Source organism: Pongo pygmaeus, chromosome 3 (assembly GCF_028885625.2).
Source record: "Pongo pygmaeus isolate AG05252 chromosome 3, NHGRI_mPonPyg2-v2.0_pri, whole genome shotgun sequence".
NCBI classification, from domain to species: Eukaryota; Metazoa; Chordata; class Mammalia; order Primates; family Hominidae; genus Pongo; species Pongo pygmaeus.
In genome coordinates, this window is record NC_072376.2 from 141,505,864 (window position 1) to 141,524,231 (window position 18,368).

Consider the following 18,368-nt stretch of genomic DNA (forward strand, 5'->3'; position numbering starts at 1 on the left):
GTGTGTGTGTGTTTGTGTGTGTGTGTTCTGCCACCAAAGCTGATTTCACACATTTCTTAGAATTGAGGTTATTTATAGAGAAAATACAGATTTCTGTCAGTCTCTGTGGTTGAAGTGTTTGTAAGGGTGGAATGGTGAAGGGAGCTGGATTTTCTCCTCTTCTGGGTAAAAGAGACCTCATAGTAATGGAAGAAAGCCTGGCTGGCAGCGAGTTTCCTCTTAAATACTGAAATGATTAGGGGGAAATCCTCAGCTCTAGCCTCTGCCATCCTTGGTGATGTGATTCAGGATCTGTTGAATGAGTTGAATTCAACTTCTCAGTTGGCTTGAAGCCACTGGATTCTACAGCTCTGTGCAGCCCCTGGCATGCCCCGGGGATCACTTGGCCTCACACAGTGCAGTGCTGCTTTTCAGGGACTGGCTTCAGTCACCATGAGGAACCACCTTCTAGGGATTTGCTCAGCAAGATCAGTGGAGGAGGAGTTAATCACTTTGCTCCTGCTAGACCAGAGGCTTGTTGTCTGAAGGCACTAAATTGTGGCCCTGTTTAGGCAGTGAGAGGGGAAGTGTTCTTCTGCATAGGTTGCTGATAGCTGGCCTCTAGGTTGACCTCCCTGTGACCCATGGGAAGGATCTTCCACGGTTCTCCTGCCTCTTCAGTGGCCAGGATCGGTGTGCACAGATCTCAGGGCTCAGAGCCCTCCATGCATCTGGTGAAGCTTCTTCGCAAGTGTGAAGACCTTTCCCTACCTTTCCTGTGCTGGATTCCTCTTGTCTCCTATTTTTTGGGGGTTTTATTCAGTTTCTCCTTCGTGCTGCATTTTCTCACTCGTGTTGGGACTCTTCCTGGTTGGGGAGTCAGGATTTATGTTCAAGCTGTGAGTAGTAGTCATTGTTCCCAAGGAGGTTCTTACTCAAGTTTACACCAAAAGAGCTCAAATCTGTAAGAAAACCCAAGTTAATGCCTGAAAGTGGACTTTGCATATTGAGTACAGATTCTTTTGAATATGATCCTAGTGCCACACCTCCTTCCTCTACACATGTCATTTGTATAGTCATGTCTGCTCCCAGATGGGATTTGGATGCAGTTACTTTTCCGAGGAAGTTAGGGTTTGGTTGATTAAACCTTTCATTTGAAGAGGGCCCTTAAATTCCAAGACTTCGCTGGGCGCAGTGGCTCACGCCTGTAATCCCAGCACTTTGGGTGGCCGAGGTGGGCGGATCTCTTTTGCCCAAGAGTTGGAGACCAACTTGGGCAACATAGGGAGACCTCATCTCTATAAAAAAAATCCCAAGCCTTATCTCTTCTAAAACATGACGTGATCTTGCAGGGTTTAATCCACGTACAACTTCCCTGTCACGGCACATGCTTGAAGCATGGCTCTTCTCTGTGCATGTGTACGTGGGGTGCCTAGCACTGCGGGCCTTCTGCCATGGTTGCTCTATGATGGTCTATTCTCATGTTCTTTGTGTGTTCTTACCAGTGCTCTGTGAAGAACTGCCGCACAGCCTTCCATGTGACCTGTGCTTTTGACCGGGGCCTGGAGATGAAGACCATCTTAGCAGAGAATGATGAAGTCAAGTTCAAGTCCTATTGCCCAAAGCACAGCTCACATAGGAAACCCGAGGAGAGTCTTGGCAAGGGGGCTGCACAGGAGAATGGGGCCCCTGAGTGTTCCCCCCGGAATCCGCTGGAGCCCTTTGCCAGCCTTGAGCAGAACCGGGAGGAGGCCCACCGGGTGAGTGTCCGTAAGCAGAAGCTGCAGCAGCTGGAGGATGAGTTCTACACCTTCGTCAACCTGCTGGATGTTGCCAGGGCTCTGCGGCTGCCTGAGGAAGTAGTGGATTTCCTGTACCAGTACTGGAAGTTGAAGAGGAAGGTTAACTTCAACAAGCCCCTGATCACCCCAAAGAAAGATGAAGAGGACAATCTAGCCAAGCGGGAGCAGGATGTCTTGTTTAGGAGGCTGCAGCTGTTCACGCACCTGCGGCAGGACCTGGAGAGGGTAATGATTGACACTGACACCTTATAGTGACTTAGAGAAGAAGATGCAAAGAGGCGAACGCTCGCCCAGAGCAAGAAATGATAGCCAGTCATATACTTTCAGACCCTTGTACACACCACAGCATGAGGTTGTGTTGGTTAAAAATATTTATGGGCTGGTAAACTCATTGTACATATGTGCAAAACTGCCACTGAGTGGGGAGCTTCTTTGTGATTTTTTTTTTTTTAAACACTTTCCCATTAATCTTTACTGTTTTGTAAGATCAAATGGGGTGTGTCTTCCCCACCCCCATTCCTTCATTCTAGAGCTAGAGTGAATGAGCCCCAAGAAAATGACCCAAGGAGTTGACTCAGGATTGTTTACAGACTGATTTAGAAAACCAGAACGGATTTCATTTCTAATGGAGGGGGCCAGAGATGGGAAAATTTCTTGTTCAGTCCGGGGAAACACTAGGTGCTGGTGATGGGCTTATGAAGAAAGCTAAGCACGGCTGCTCACTGGCCCCCCCTTTGTTTCTTGGGTAATTCACAGGGGAATTCCCAGTACTGTCATGGAGCAGAGCAGGCAGTGGGTGCTGATGTGTGTGCGTGAGCTGTATGTACACATGGATATATCTGTTATAGAAGATACTCCTGGCAGTGAGGTGCTAAGTCATCACTGAGGCTGTGTGTGTGTGTGTGTGTCCCCGTATCCATCCATGTCTCTGTTGTGTGTCTGTGTGCGTGTATGGGTGGGATTCCTGGTGCACAGGGTGTCAGATCTGTCTGAGGAGCCCCAGTCATGCTCAGCACGCTACAGATGTGTTGTTTGTCACACTGAGATTGCTGAATGTCGTGGCTGTTGGCTGCCGAGCCTCAGCTGCTGGCACTTCCTTCCGCTGTTTGCTGCTTTTGTGCCTCCCCCACTTTCCATCACCTCTGGAGTCCTGTCTGGACGTCCCTTCCTGCTACAGGAATAATGAGGAGTGGGCTGCCTCCCCCTAGGGCCTCCTGCTCCCTGTAGGTAGTTTCTGGCTGAGGCTTGCTAATTGGGGATGCTTCTTAGAGCATCTTCCACATCAACTCCCCTGGCTGCTGACTACCGATTAAATTCATTAGTGTGAAAGAGGTGGGAGCGAGGTTTTCTGGCCTGAAGCAGTCTGCACTGAAGGGTACCCAAGTGGCCTGAAACAGTGTAGGGAAAGACCTGGGAAACACTGGACCAAAAAAGCCTGATCTCATAGAGACCTGCATGGCCCTGTTAGAGATGGCGTAGAAGTGAAAGTCTTTTAAAGGGAGCACTAGAGATCCTTTTAGTACACGACTGAGTGCCAGCTTATTTGTGATGCCCCTTCCCAGACCAGGTTAGGATTCCTGGGAAGGCCGTGGATTCCGGCCCTGGAAGAGGCGGGATCCTGGAGCAGGTTTGTGAGGCTTTTGTGCTCCCATACGCCCCCTGGTGGTGAGTGTAAAGAAGACTTTGCCTCTCACAACTACATGTATGTGTGGCATTTTTGTTAGAGATGAGAAAAGGATTGAGAAGGATAAACTGGAATCCTGGTGAGAAGCCTTTATGCCAGCGCAACACCTGCTGTAATTGGGGTACATGAGCTATGGAGTCAGATAGTTGTTGGGAGGGGGAGGACAAGAAGTCTATTGTTTGGACTGTGTTTGTCTCACAATCACCACAAAATAAAAGTGTAGAAAATGCTTGTGGTGTACTAACTCTTTTCTGTACTTAAGTTACTCAGATTAACATGCACTTCTAATTCTAAACATATTTTTTGGAGTCATCACTGTCGCTGTTTAAGTAGAACAATGCCAACGATGTATGAGAAACAGGGAATAAATCAGGATTTGTGTGTGTATGTGTGTGGCATTACTTACATTTACTTTATTAAAAAGTCTAAGGAACTTTAAGGAATTTGTATTCAGTTTATTTTTATTTTTTCGAGACAGAGTCTCACTTTGTTGCCCAGGCTGGAGTGCAGTGGTGTGATCTTGGCTCACTACAGCCTCTGCCTCCCGGGTTCAAGTGATTCTCCTGCCTCAGTCTCATGAGTAGCTGGGATTACAGGCATGCGCCACCATGCCTGGCTAATTTTTATATTTTTAGTAGAGACAGGGTTTCACCATGTTGGTCAGGTTGGTCTTGAACTCCTGACCTCAAGTGATCTACCCGCCTTGGCCTCCCACAGTGTTGGGATTATGCCACTGTACCCAGCCTTAGACTCAGTTTAAAATGGGCTTATTGTAATGAAAAAAAATACGCTACCCAAAATTTGCCATGATGCCTGTGATGGTGAAGGCATTAAACAATTGAAATCTTTGCCTTGCCCAGAGAGTTGCCGTTATTTGTAGTCATAAACAGTAAGTGTATCAGGGCAGGGGTGACAATAAAAAACCAATCATTACTGCCAACTTGTTTTCTCAAGTAAGTTAGTTTTCTGTTTAATTCACACAATATCAGTTTATAGCAGATCCTCAAAAATCATTTAATAACTGTGACTACAATCAAGGCATATGATCATTCTCAGACTGACAAATGAGTAGCCATCATTAGAAATGCAGACAACTGAGTGATTATGGTGACTGCTCGTCCTTCAAACACACACCTCAGGGCATTGCACACCTGGGTACCAGTTCTGGATCTGGAAGTTAGGGTGACAGGAGTAGATTTCAGGAGGGCTTGGGAGCACACAACTTTAAGAAGACACAGTTGCTGATGTGGTGGGTAGCCATGTCATTCCCAAGGCTGCCACTTCACTCTCATTCCTTTCCCCTAAAAGATGCAGTAAACGTGAGTTCAGCAAATGAGTATTTATTCAGATAAAGACATGCTACCACTGCACTCTGGCTAGCGATATGGAAAGTGGCCAAGTCCTGGGGGCAGTCCTATAGTCACTCAGTGGAATGGTCACCTTTGAAAATCTGGTAGTGGCTTACAGTGTCCCCTGAACAAAAGGCACATTCAACTTTAGTGCTGCAAACAGTTTTGGATTCAAGAAAACACTGAAACCACTTTTAGATGTCTTAGAGCAGTGTACCTCAGGGTGTTGTCTCTGACCCAGAAACTTAAGAATGCAGATTCATGGGCCCCACCTCGAAAGGGTGGTTCTGTTTTGTGGGTACCCCATGTTTCTGTTTGGGAACACTGCTTTAGGGGAAAGTGATGATCAGGTTTAAAGTGGTGTGAGAGTGCACCTGGAGATGGTTTAAATGTTTTTTTCAGATACCTCCTTGCAGGCAGTTGGGAGAAGATAAAGCAGGGGAGGGAGCTTGGTGGAACGGGTGCAGGAAGGGACAAGCTGGATGTGTTTTGAGGATGGGAGAGCATCAGTCCAGCTCTGCAGGTGGAGGTTGCTGAGCGTTGTCCTATAGGGAGCTTTATGCGTAAGGGAAGTCAGGTTTAGAGTCCTCACTACTACAAAGTGGAGTTAGTCAGGGCTGATTTGTTCCGATTGAAAACCATGCCCTTTGCTTTTTGGGTTTACATTTAGATATTTCCCATCAGAGATCATGAGGAATAGCAGTGGGATTTTTCTGTTTAGCAGCCATGGTGTGGTCAAAGCTACCAAAATTAAATTTGAATAATACACAAAGTTGAAATTCCCTGGCTTCCCTGTTTTCCATTTTTAAGGATAATTTCAAGTAAGAGAGATGTAAGTATCTCTATTACACATCTGATTTGAATATGAGAGCAACCTCTCTGCTCCTAAAATGTCAGAATTTGTTTCCATTTTTTATTTCCAGGAGTCAGATTCCTTGTTAATGTAAAAACGGTTCTGTTTCCTAGAAGTTTGGAATCTGCTATGGATCTAGGTCTGGCCCCTCATTCTTGAGCTTCACTCTTAATTTCCCCTGGGTAGAACAATATTATCGAAGAGAGTAGTCTGTTAGCCACTTCCATTCCCAAGTTGGTGAGAATTTCTATAAAGGACACCTGCTTCTTGGATTGAGGGTGTGCAGCTGTCAGAGAAGGGAAGAAACTACCTTAACTAGGCTGATTGACATCCATGTAATATTTACTATGAGACAGGGAGAGTGTTTTTATTCTCAATTCTTTAATTTTAAAATAAGACAGGAAATGTTAGTGACATAAGGGACTGATAGAGAAAAAAAGATGGGAAGATCCTGAAAGTGAATTAGGGGCAGGAGAAGCCTGACTTGGCATTTTCCTGTTTAGGCCAGGAGATTTTACCATGACGCAGATGTGAAAGCCTGTGTTCTGTCTCTTAATGCTTCATGTCCTCTTGCAAATGAGACTGCTTTCAGCACAGCTGGAATTGTTAGGGTTTAGTCTACACTTATGCTCTACACCAGAGTGCAAAATCTTTTGTGTCTTCACAAGGCTTGTTGATGCTTGTTGCTGTCCTCACTGCCAAAAGAAAAGGTTGGTGACCTTTGGACTTTTTCCACTTAAAGTAGGGTGATACTACTTTATTGAGTTTATGGGGAAAAAATTATAAAGGTGTCAGGGGAAGAGTTTGCTCATAATGGGATTTTTTTAGGAAAGTAAAGGCATGCCTGTAGGAGCTAATGGGAAAGATGTGGTCAGATAAAGATGCTACCACTCCTGCCACTGAGATTACTTAGGAGGTCTTGTCCACATATTCCTGAAGAAGGGTTTAATTGTGTATTTGGTGTGCTGTGTCTGACATCTGTGTTTGCAGGTCCATGTAATCTCATCAGGTTGACCACTAGAAGATTTTAGGACTGAAGGATTAAGGGAGTTGAGAGACTAATTCTTTAAATTTTGTGTATTGAGTGATGACAGGTGGGGAACAAATCTAAATGTTGATTACTGAGCATAGGTTAGGGTTATGTGATCCAAAGCAGTCGCACATCAGATAGGAAGTAGAGCCAACTCTTAGCACTGGGTCTTTCCAGTTACAAGCGAATCAGGAGACGGCAATACCAGTTTTTCAAGTGATGATACAGAGAACTGGACTGGAGATGTCTAAGCAGCAAATCATTGGCAAAGCTGGAAATTTCCTAGGCATTTGCACACCTCATAGCAACACATAAGCTACCTGCTAACTCCAGGCCTTTCAGTGAGTTCAGTGTGCAGTTGACAAAGACATTTACTAGGATTCTTGGTAACCATTTGGTCTTCCAGTGGGCCTGGTGCAGGGGGCTCCACTCTGATGACCCTTGGCCCCATGTTTACCTAGTTCAGCCTTCAGAAGATAGTTGATAAAGTGCAGAAGTGGCTTCTGAACTGCTTTAAAGCCATTGGCCATCCAAGTAATAGAAGATATTGATGCAATAATTAGCAAAGTCGACTGGCAAGAGGTTGCCAGTTTTGACTTGGACACCAATGGCCTCTGTGCCGGGATGGGTTAGATGTGGTGGAGGAGGCAGGACTTTTGTAGGAGTTCTCTAGGTGTCCCTCCCACTCCTGTGGGTCCCTAACCCTCTTCGGTGTTGCTTCTGCCTATGTTGAGGGGTATATGTGGAATCCTTCTTATATGCCCAAAAGGAGATTAGAGATTGGATAAAATGTTTAAAGTACCTATTGATTTCAAGTATCTGTCAAGGCCCTAGTAGGAGTAATTTCTCTTAGGTAAAGAAATGTAAAAAGCACCAAAGTACTGTTATACTGTATTGCTCACTTAGAATCTTTATTCTCTACATTCTAGGTTCGGAACCTCACTTACATGGTGACCCGCAGGGAAAAGATTAAACGCTCTGTGTGCAAAGTCCAGGAGCAGATATTCAATCTTTACACTAAGCTTTTGGAGCAAGAAAGAGTTTCAGGTATGCATTAAGCCCTGGTAGGTCAAAGTATAGGGCAGGGGTTTGTAAGCTTTAACACTGTTGAGGAAGAAATAATCGTTTCTTAATTTTCTTATAGAAGAATTTAAGAAGCATAGACGTTCATATTTAAACGAAGTCTTTAATTTGAGGCATCATGTTTAAGGGAAAAAAGCTATGAATTTGCCCTCTATAAATATGGGTTGAATCCTGTGTTCTCTGCTTACTGAGCAAACACATGAAAGTCTTTTGAGTCTCCCTAATTTCTTCATGTGCAAAATGGGGATATCTCAAGCTACCTTTGGAATTGAGAGACTAAAATGAAACAGTGACTTATACATTACACAGTACTTGGTAAACACATCATGGGGATACCTAACAGGTTTATATTCAGCCTTGGGCTCTATCTGTAACATGGTAAATATGGTCAATATATGTTAAGACTGTACTTAAGACACAGTCCATTTTTAGATAATGTTCACAGTAGACTTTTTTTATGTAGATGGATTGTTGAATATTTCTGAGATTGAGCACCAAATATTTATTTAGTGTCTTCTATTTTATATTGCCCTGGGCTAGGCAAACAGAAAAAGAAAACTAGGGTATATACTTCCTCTGCTCTGGAGAACACATCAGTTACTTGGGAGATCAAGGGCAAAGATCAAGTTGGGCAGGTTGTTTAACCTCTCTGAGATTCCGTTGATCTTAAAGTTTGTTTTAGAATCAAGACCCCTTAAGTGCGTTTGAGCACTACATTCTGTGATCATAAGCCCCCAAAAGTAGGCAGTATAAGGATTTCAGAGAAGGACAGCTGCTGAGTGTGGATCAGGCAGAATTAGGGACCCATGGAACACGTAGGTCTTAGACTGGACTTCATTGGAAGATAGTCAGCGTCTCTCTCCTGCCTTGGACTGCCCTTTAAAGTTCCAGCTGCACCATTCTTGGTGTTTGCGTTGCACAATCATAGTTGATTCACTCTTGTTTTTGTGCATTTGTGGCTTTTTGTCGCTCCATCTAGATTATTATGGTGCACAGAGACAACAAAGAAGTTGTTATAACCTGTTGCGTTGAAATCCAAATTCTGGTTTTTCTAACCAATTATGTGCGACTAGAGGGAGCTCGGTCATCTGAAGAAATAAAAAAAGGTTTAGGGAGGTTTAAATAATGTTCTTGAAGTGTTACGTAGTTTGAATGCAATAACTTGTTGATATCGTAGATATTTTCTTCCTAAGATTAAGTATTTTCTTGGTGAATCAAGTGTATATCATTAGCTGGAACTTGGAGTTTAATTGTTAAGATTTTAAAAATAAATTTTCTAAGTAGGGTGTCATATGTAAAAGTAGTTCGATTCAGATTCCCTAAGGTGAGCTCTTCTCTTCATGATTCCTACCTGAATACAAATAAATGAGATCTGTTTAACTCCCTTGGAAGACTGTCTGGTGCAGATCACCGAGCCTACAGCAGCAAATGCTGAGCTGGCATCACTAATGCAAGTTGTGCCTGTGGAGTTGTGCCATTGGAGGGCTTTCTGCAACTCTTAAGTCATTATGTAATGAGTGATTCCCTGTAAAAATAAGCCATAAAGAGCATTTTCATCTGGTTTCATTTGAGTTATTTCTCATGGATATTGCAGGCAGGTTTTTGCATTTCATGGCTGAGGTTTTTACTGGGTGAGCGAATGATATTCTTAATAAGTCTGGGAGTTGTTTTGTGGTAACAGGGCTGTAATGTAGATCTGCATTCAGAAGTCCTACTATTTCAGAAAAGCAAAACAAATCTTCCTTTCATTCTGATGTAAGAACCATAGGTATGATCAGTTGAAAACATTTATCTTCCTATAGGATGCTGTTGAGTAATGCAGTTGAAACCCTTTAGGGTGCTTTTTTTCTTTTTCCAGTCCTAGGCTTCAGTCGTGTTCTTATTCATGCCTAAAGGCTGTCTCCTGCCTGAAGTATAGCAGATGGTCATGATTTATGTGTCATTTAGGGTCCATGGTTTAAACTCTGTGATTCTGAGAGTGGGTAGGTCATTCGCTGAGTGTCCTCAGTGGCAACAGTGCTTATGGGGGGGGGGGCGGGTCATGAGTTGGAGGCTCTTTAGAGACATGGATTACAGTCAAGGAGATAGAAATCAGAGTTCAGAAAATGTTAGCCTCTTCTTACCATTCTCTTTTCCTGTGGCAGGTGATTGAGTAAAAGAAATATATTCAGTGTGATGTGAAGGTTGATTCTAATGATTGATTCTTGAGAAAGCAGCATTTCCAAACCAGCAGGTTGTAAAATACCTCCTCCTGTGGTCATGACAGCTCTGTGTCCTGAGTCGCTAGCTATGTTTCATTTGCTTGCAGTGTCTGTGTCTGGTGAGCACTAGGTTCTCATATGGCCTCCTGTCTCATACCCTGGGGGCTGAACCTTGTTTTCTTGGTGGTTTCATATCTTATGGGAGACAGAAAACATGAGAACTGCTCTTTCTAGATGATCTTGAGGCTGTTGTAGAATCATGATCTTTATGACAAACTCTAATGTGTTATGCTTCACCCACTAGGGGTGACAACTCATTAGTGGGTTGTGAGATGAATTCAGTGGGTCATGACCAGCATTAAAAACAAGTAAAGTATAATAGGAAATGTCAGAGTACATTATCAAGTGATGAGGGTTATTATTATTTTGTGAAATGTGAACTCTTACTAGGTCGTGCTGTGGAATTTAGTCACTGTGATTTGCATCAAAAAAATATGAAAAACATCAATTTAACTTCAAGTTGAATGACAATTCAGTTGAATCCCACAAATGTATTTTGCACATAATAATAATGAACATTTCTGGAACACTATGTGTCAAGAATTATTTTAAACATTTCCTTTATTCATTCACGTGTTTACATGTATTTGTCCTCATAATAACCCTGTGAGGGTATAGACACTTAGAGAAACTTAGAAGCCCCGGGCTCTGCTTTTTGGGTACTCTCAGTTTCGTACGGGAGGCAGAAGACTGGACCGTGGAGGAGCGCGGCGCAGGTGCTGCTCTGTAACCAGGTAGAGGGAGCAGAGGCAGCCATCAGCCACCTGATGGGTTCTGCATGGAGTCCCCTCTGAAAATCAGATTAGTTATTTTGCTTGGAGGAACATGTATTTGAGGAGGTCCAGTTTTATGAAAAATTATGTGAGCTTCAGCTGTTTTAGAAAATGTGGCATATTGAGTCTGCAGATTGAATGGAGATTCTCAAGGCAGGTCATCTCTTCACTATAAAAACCAAATTTGTACAAACTTGGTGGTGTAAGTGTTGTATTGTTGGGTGGGGAGTTCACATAAATTGGGCCACACTAAGGGTGTAGAATTTTATTCTTTTGGATTTGCTTCTGCTGTAATTTTTCTTTATTTGTGGTTTTATGTTTATAGGTGTGCCTTCTTCCTGCACCTCCTCCTCACTGGAAAACATGCTTTTGTTTAACAGTCCTTCTGTTGGCCCTGATGCTCCCAAGATAGAGGACTTGAAGTGGCATTCTGCGTTCTTCAGAAAACAAATGGGTACTTCCTTGGTTCATTCGCTGAAAAAGCCCCATAAGCGAGATCCTTTGCAGAATAGCACTGGAAGTGAAGGCAAAACCCTGCTGAAGCAGCCAGACCTGTGTAGTAGAAGGGAGGGGATGGTGGTCCCAGAGAGCTTTTTGGGTTTGGAAAAGACGTTTGCAGAAGCACGTCTCATATCAGCACAACAGAAAAATGGTGTGGTGATGCCAGACCACGGGAAAAGAAGAGACAATCGTTTTCATTGTGATCTCATTAAAGGAGACTTAAAGGACAAATCTTTTAAACAGAGTCACAAGCCTCTCAGGTCCACAGATGTGTCCCAGAGGCATCTGGACAACACAAGAGCTGCCACCTCCCCTGGAGTGGGGCAGTCAGCACCTGGCACAAGGAAGGAGATAGTGCCCAAGTGCAATGGCTCCCTAATCAAAGTAAACTATAATCAGACTGCAGTCAAAGTGCCTACAACACCTGCCAGCCCAGTGAAAAACTGGGGAGGATTCCGGATTCCAAAGAAGGGGGAACGGCAGCAGCAGGGAGAGGCCCACGACGGGGCCTGCCACCAGCACTCAGACTACCCATATTTGGGCTTAGGCCGAGTACCAGCCAAGGAAAGGGCAAAAAGCAAATTAAAATCTGACAATGAGAATGACGGGTATGTCCCCGATGTGGAAATGAGTGACTCAGAGAGTGAGGCATCAGAAAAGAAATGTATACACACCAGCAGCACTATCAGCAGGAGGACAGACATTATCAGGAGAAGCATCTTGGCTTCTTGATGCAACAGGGATGACGCGGAAGCCCTTTGGGCTCGTCATTGGGTGTGCTAGAGGAGAGCTCTGATGTGGGGGAGAAGCAGAAACCCATTAATCCTGAGCTACACAAACACATTTACTTGCAATTCAGATTAATTTTTTTCCAGAGTCATTTTTAAACCATTTTTGTGAGAAGTTTGTGTTATTTGCAACTTGTTGAGGAAACAGAAGAGTAGATTGTAACCATAAGACACTGCTAAGACTAGAACCCGAACTAAACACTAAAATAAGAATGAAATAAGTTTTAAAGAAGGCAAGGCTTAAATAAGCCTCATGAATTTTTATAGCCCTTTGCATTCTTCCCAAAGCACAAACTCGTGGTTACCTGAATATAGGGAACCAGATATGGTTCTTGAGAAACCCTCATGGTACCATTCACAGCCCATAAAGTTTATTTTCTAGGACTGTGGTAGATCTTGAAATCATATTTATATTTGGCCCTCAAGGCTATTTTTGTTGCATTATAGTATACAGGCAGCAGCTCTGAAGCTTCAGTAACACTAAGAAATTTATGTGTAAATATAGCAGTCAGGGAAGAGAATTTTAAGAAAGGTCATTATTGAAGGAGCTGAGGGGACAGGGTAGAGCTGCTGCAATGTGGAGATTTAGGGTAATATAGCAAGGTCCTGCTGCTTGAAGCCTGTGAGTGGGTTGTGGATATGGGACTGGTGGAGAGTGAGACTGTTAGGAAAGTTGTATCTATGAATAAGGGCAGTTGAAGTAGAATTTTTACCAGTCCACTTGACCTTCTTCTTCCCTAACCCCACTGGCTCTTGAGCCAGCTTGGGATTTCCCTGGCCATTGCCAATACCTGGCCATCTGGCTTCCAATAGTATAATGGCCACTCAAGTTCAAGCGAAGAACTTCCAGACTCTGGTGACTGTTACTTCCCAGAGCCAGCCACTACTGCATATGTCAGGGAATCCGGGCTTCCAACATGAACGGATTCCTTAAGAAAAAAGGAAAAAAAAAAAAAAAAAAAAAAAAGAAAAAAAAGAGAAAAAAGCGAAATAGGTTATATTTTAAAAACAATAGAAAGGCAATAAGTTGCGATAAGCTCTTACTATTGACCAAGGTTATACAGGAAAGAGACTGAAGTGTACCCTTGAATAGGTTTTCTGTAGTCAGAGTTCTAAACTCTAATTTGTAACTTGGACTTTCTAATTGCAAATGGCAATAACTATTAAGTTATCAGCAATAATAAATTTAGCATTAAATTTGAGTACAATGTTTTGTTTTTGCACTCACTGTAGTGCATATGTATTAAGACAGTGGATAGTGTTTAGGTCCTGTTAATTTTCTTTGGAATTCAATGTGGTTGTGAATCAAACTTAAGGAAGGAACGTTTAAATAGCAATGAGATACAGAATTATGGGCCTTTGGAACAAGCCCGACTTCCCCTAAATTCTCCTTAGTTTGTTAATACCAGTATTCAGATTCCTGATTCATTTATACATCTGTTTCCATATGGCAGGGACATTATGATACTTAATGAATAATGCTTTGAGTTCTGCAGTTAACTTTCAAGTCTTCCAGATGATTGTCAACAACAAAAAAAGGCTTATTGAATCCCATCTTGCTATGCAAGTTTTATCAGATGATCAAATAGTAGATCTGATGCATCCCCATTGTATGTATGACATTTTCAAACCAAGTCTTAACTTTTCAAGGACATTTTAGTAGCTAATTCAGGGGAGGGGGAAGAATGATGCAGGTTTTTAGACTGACTGACTATTTTTGAGCTATGGGGCTCATTTTGAAAGACTGCTGTCCAGATCAGCTTGTTGCTACAGATAATAGAAGGTTCTTATGAATCCAAGTTGTATATTCACTTGTAGCATAATTTAAAAATTAGATTTTTTTGCATATGAGCAAAAACCTTTTGCTGGATACAGGAGAAGGTTGGACTTTATCTACAGTTATCCTTTGACTACAGCAACAGCTCTGGGTGAGAGTAGAATTTATAGAGGGATAATTTGTCAAGCCATAGAAAGAAAGAAAATCTAAATTAATCTAGTAAGTGTATGACCTCTCACCATTTTAAGAGGTATCAGATTCATTTGCACTATTAGGAATGCTAGTTTTGTGCAAAAATAATGCCTTACCTGTTTTTTCCCCACATTTAGGTTGAAAAGCTTTCAAATGTTCCAAGTTATGCTGAACCAAAAAACAAAACAAAAACAAAACAAAAAATATTAAAAAAAAAAAAACCCACACAAAAACAAAACACAAAAATAAAAAGCCCACACTTTTTATTCCTGCTTCGAAATGCAAATGGATAGAGCACGGTTTCTCTGACAGTATAATGATAGCTTTGTGAGTTAGTTTCATGTCATGCTGGGAACTCTGTATGAGGTGGCCATAAGCAGCAACCAGCCCGAACACCCACTTGCGTTCTATTAGTATGGAACCATTTGCATTTGTTTTTTTTAAGCTTTATCTTTCCTTGTGCATCCTGACCAAGAAATATCTTTGATTATGATTAATGTATTATGTCAAAATGTAGGCTAGTTAAACTTTTGTAAAGTTGCCTGGAATGTCATTTGTTAGGTTATAAACACAAGATCTAAATGAAGGGTTTTATGTGTTGTGTACAAATCTTAATTATTTTGAAATGGACAAACTTGTCATTACATTTGTAACCTTGTACAGAGGATTTTTCACTATGTGCCTAGCTTGGTGTCCATTCAACTAAAATTGAAAAAAAAAGGTGCATGAAGAGTTAAAAATCAAATTAAAGTATATGTAGAGATGACTATTTTATATTACATGACCCAATCCTGTATTTATTTCTACCCCCTTTTTGAAAGTATTTATAAAACTAGTTGAGGACAGCTGTATTTTTTTGTTGAACTATTTAGTAGAATTGTGCCTTTTTGTCTGTATGTGAATAAATGCTGTACATTTTGCAATACATTTTAAGTGTCTTTTGAAATCTGCTTTTGCTAAATATTTAAAGGTATATATGACTTAGCAGTCCTGAATCAGTTGTTTACTGTCTTCCAATTTAAATCAGGAATGAGAACTGTAGAGAACATATCAAGTTTGTGCAGAGCACAGATTCACTGGGCTGCTTTCTGGCTCAACTCTGATGGTGAGACTGAAAAATAACGGTTTGATTTTAGTCTTCCCCACTTGGAGTTCTTTCCAGAATCCAGTTTTGGATCTGAAAACATAGAATCGTTGAAACAACATAGACTTCAGGGTCAGAGAGAACTGTATTTAAAGGCTAAACTATAGTTTACCAGGCACATGACATTGGCCAAGTCACTTAACCATTTTAAGCCTCAGTTTTCCCAGAAAGAGGATAACATCTTAGTAACTTAGATATTGAAGTAGTTGTGATTATTTAAAGCAAGTCCATTGAGCACCTTACAGAGCGCATATATTAGGCATTTAGTAAGTGGTAGGCTATTATTTTTATTAGGAACAAGACACTGATATTTACAATATTTTAACTAATGAGCTTTCTGAGGTGAAAAAATATTCCTGAATGATGGGAAGGTTGTATTCATAATACAACCTTTAAATAATTTTTAAAAATAATTTTTCAAAGAGCAGTTTCATTAAATGCTTTCTTTTGATCACAGAACTCTGGGACAATAGAGCAAAAATAAAATTATCTGCATTATACACCTTAAGACTTGGCCAAGATCACAGCAGTAGGTACTGGCAGAACTGGGCCTACACTCTCATTCTCATTTCTGAAAAGATTGTTTCCTGCCTGAAACAATCTTTTGTACATCCACTACATGCAGAAATTAGCATATAGTGAAATGCACCTTTTTCTTTATGTTGGGAACAGCAAAACTGGTGTGACTTATGCATTCTCATGTAGATTATAATGATTAGGATCCAAAACAAGGTAGCTATCTTAATTTATAATTTTTGTAAGGATTTGGCCAGTTTAAAAGAAAAAACAATTATTCGTACATTTTGCTAAAAGCTTGTTTATTTCTCGTTTCTCCTTAGTGACTATTTACTTCCATATTGCTTGCTCTGAGTAAGACCCCTGAGAGAAATAACTGATTCTTCCTACAAGGTCTTAAAGTTGAATAACCACAATAGTTCCCTAAGGAAATTAAGTCCCCAGGAGCCAAAGGAAGGGCCTATCATTGGCAGTTGTGTGTGCAATCTGTGATGGGAAATGTCGCACCAGGGACTCATGTTCATGTTTTCACCCAAATCACTGAAAAAAGTTTCTACCTTTGAAGCATTAGCCATCTGCAACAAACTTCACAATTAACTTCAAGGTTGAAATCTTCAATATGATCTCCCTTTAATGCTCAGAACTGCATTAGATGATGTGTTCTAGTCTGAGGTAGGCTTTGATTGCCTGGTCATTGAAAAAGAGGATAAAGGCAAATCCAATGTTATCTACTTCCTTCACTTCAACTGTTCCCTGTACTAATTCAGTTTGGTATCTCTGCAATCCAGCTTTTCTGGAGTGCATCCCCTTATTGGGCATCCCCTCTTAGATGTATACAGGTACTTGAGATTTTGGAACTCTTTCTATATCCTGTTTTAGAGAATGTCCTCCTAGACTGAAACCTGGGAGTCCTTTATGAATTCTTCAACTCTTACAGCCAAGTAGTGATCAAGGCCTGTGTATTACATTTAATATTACCTTAATACTTTTGCTTTGGATCCCACCACCATTTGCTATATAATTCAGGTCTCTTCATTTTTTGCCTGGATTACTGGTTTCCTTGACGCAAGTCTTGCTGAAATTAATCTCTCCAGCATTTGGCTGAAGCCTTGCCAATGGTATCTCCATAGTGATAACTTCGGAAATAAAAGCTGATTTTGTCATTCCACATAGCCTTTGGGGGGAACCTCCTGACTTCTGCAGATAATTACAAAGGTTTATCAAGTGGCAGGCACTGGTATGTATTATGTTAATTAGTTTAATCCTTGTAACGTGAAGTAGGCACTATTATCTCCAATTTGCAGATGAGGAAACTGAGGCACAGAATAAGTAATTTGCTCAAGGTCAGTAGGGGTAGATCTGGGATTCAATCCCAGCCTGTCTGGGATTGAGACCCGTAGGCTGTACTGCCTCTCAGAATATAAAAATAGTTCACACATGGCCGGGTGCAGTGGCTCACGCCTGTAATCCCAGCACTTTGGGAGGCGGAGGTGGGCAGATCACGAGGTCAGGAGTTCGAGACCAGCCTGACCAATATAGTGAAACCCTGTATCTACTAAAAATACAAAAAATTAGCCGGGCATGGTGGCACACGCCTGTAATCCTAGCTACTCAGGAGGCTGAGGCAAGAGAACTGCTTGAACCTGGGAGGCGGAGGTTGCAGTGAGCTGAGATCGCGCCACTGCCCTCCAGCCTGAGTGACAGAGTGAGACTCGGTCTCAAAAAAAAAAAAAAGTTCACACAAAGTAGTTAGCATATTTTTGAGTATACTTAGGACTACACGTGTAAACTTCAGTTAAATGAATTGGTAAAGTTAAATTTATTGGTAAAGCCAATAAACTTGGTTAAAACATGTTAATGCACTGGTTAAAAGACTTTGAATATAACCTAATAGATAATGAGCAGGATAGTCTGCTTACGGTCAATTAGTTCCGGCCTTATTCTAGGGAGAATGGAATTAATTGTCACATGCATATTTGTGTAACGCACATACATACAAACATATTTACAGATCAAATATACGTATATGTGATCAAAGAAAACAACATTGCTGTCAAAGAATAAAAAGAATAACAACTCTACATCCTAACACTGCTTGGAAAGTTACAGAATTATTTAAAATCATAGTTTCTTGATGTTGAGAACTAATATCTTAACACTAAATTAAAGCTATGTAAAACCTCCAAGTCGGCATTTTTGTGATATAAAGTATAATAAATCCTGTTATTTTTACAAATGAATAAGCAATGCAGAATTAAGTAGCAAAGATAAAAATAATGTGTATTGTCATTCCTAATGTATCACCAATGTGTCCTGATATTCTCACCACTACTTGGCTTATATATGGCTGAGTTTTAAAAATTACATTTATAATTATGGGTTAATGTGATTATTTTACTCACTAATCTGGGGTGATAGTTCTAACTTCAGGATTATGACCAGTGTAAAACAATTTCTTTATGAAGCAAATCTTTTTCTCTGGTGTTTCCCTTTCCATGCAACAGTTTCAAAGAGAGCTTTTCTCCTTTTTCCCACCAGCTTTGGCTCTAATTCAGTTCCATCCTTGGAGCTTCTCTTTTTTATATCAAATGCTTGTGATGATATCTTTTGCCTCAACTAGTCTCAAGTACTCTAAA

The 18,368-nt window shown here is 41.3% G+C and overlaps 2 protein-coding genes across 10 annotated transcripts in view; one reads left to right on the top strand and one right to left on the bottom strand.

Moving 5' to 3' along the window:
• JADE1 (jade family PHD finger 1) overlaps positions 1-14,999 on the top strand; it is a 65,430-nt gene extending 50,431 nt beyond the window's left edge. For 8 of the 9 annotated variants that reach the window (XM_054486815.2, XM_054486819.1, XM_054486818.2 and 5 more), the window contains exons 9-11: positions 1,485-2,006; positions 7,627-7,744; positions 11,140-14,999. In XM_054486815.2, coding sequence (XP_054342790.1) covers positions 1,485-2,006; positions 7,627-7,744; positions 11,140-12,047 — 1,548 coding nt within the window. In that variant the 3' untranslated portion in view covers positions 12,048-14,999. Of the gene's footprint in view, positions 1-1,484; positions 3,763-7,626; positions 7,745-11,139 lie in introns of those variants that run through there. The other variant, XM_063664121.1, reaches the window with a different exon arrangement.
• Positions 14,313-18,368, bottom strand: part of SCLT1 (sodium channel and clathrin linker 1) — a 214,980-nt gene continuing 210,924 nt past the window's right edge. Inside the window, exon 21 of the mRNA XM_063664122.1 lies at positions 14,313-16,419. Coding sequence (XP_063520192.1) covers positions 16,381-16,419 — 39 coding nt within the window. The 3' untranslated portion in view covers positions 14,313-16,380. The remainder of the gene's footprint in view (positions 16,420-18,368) is intronic.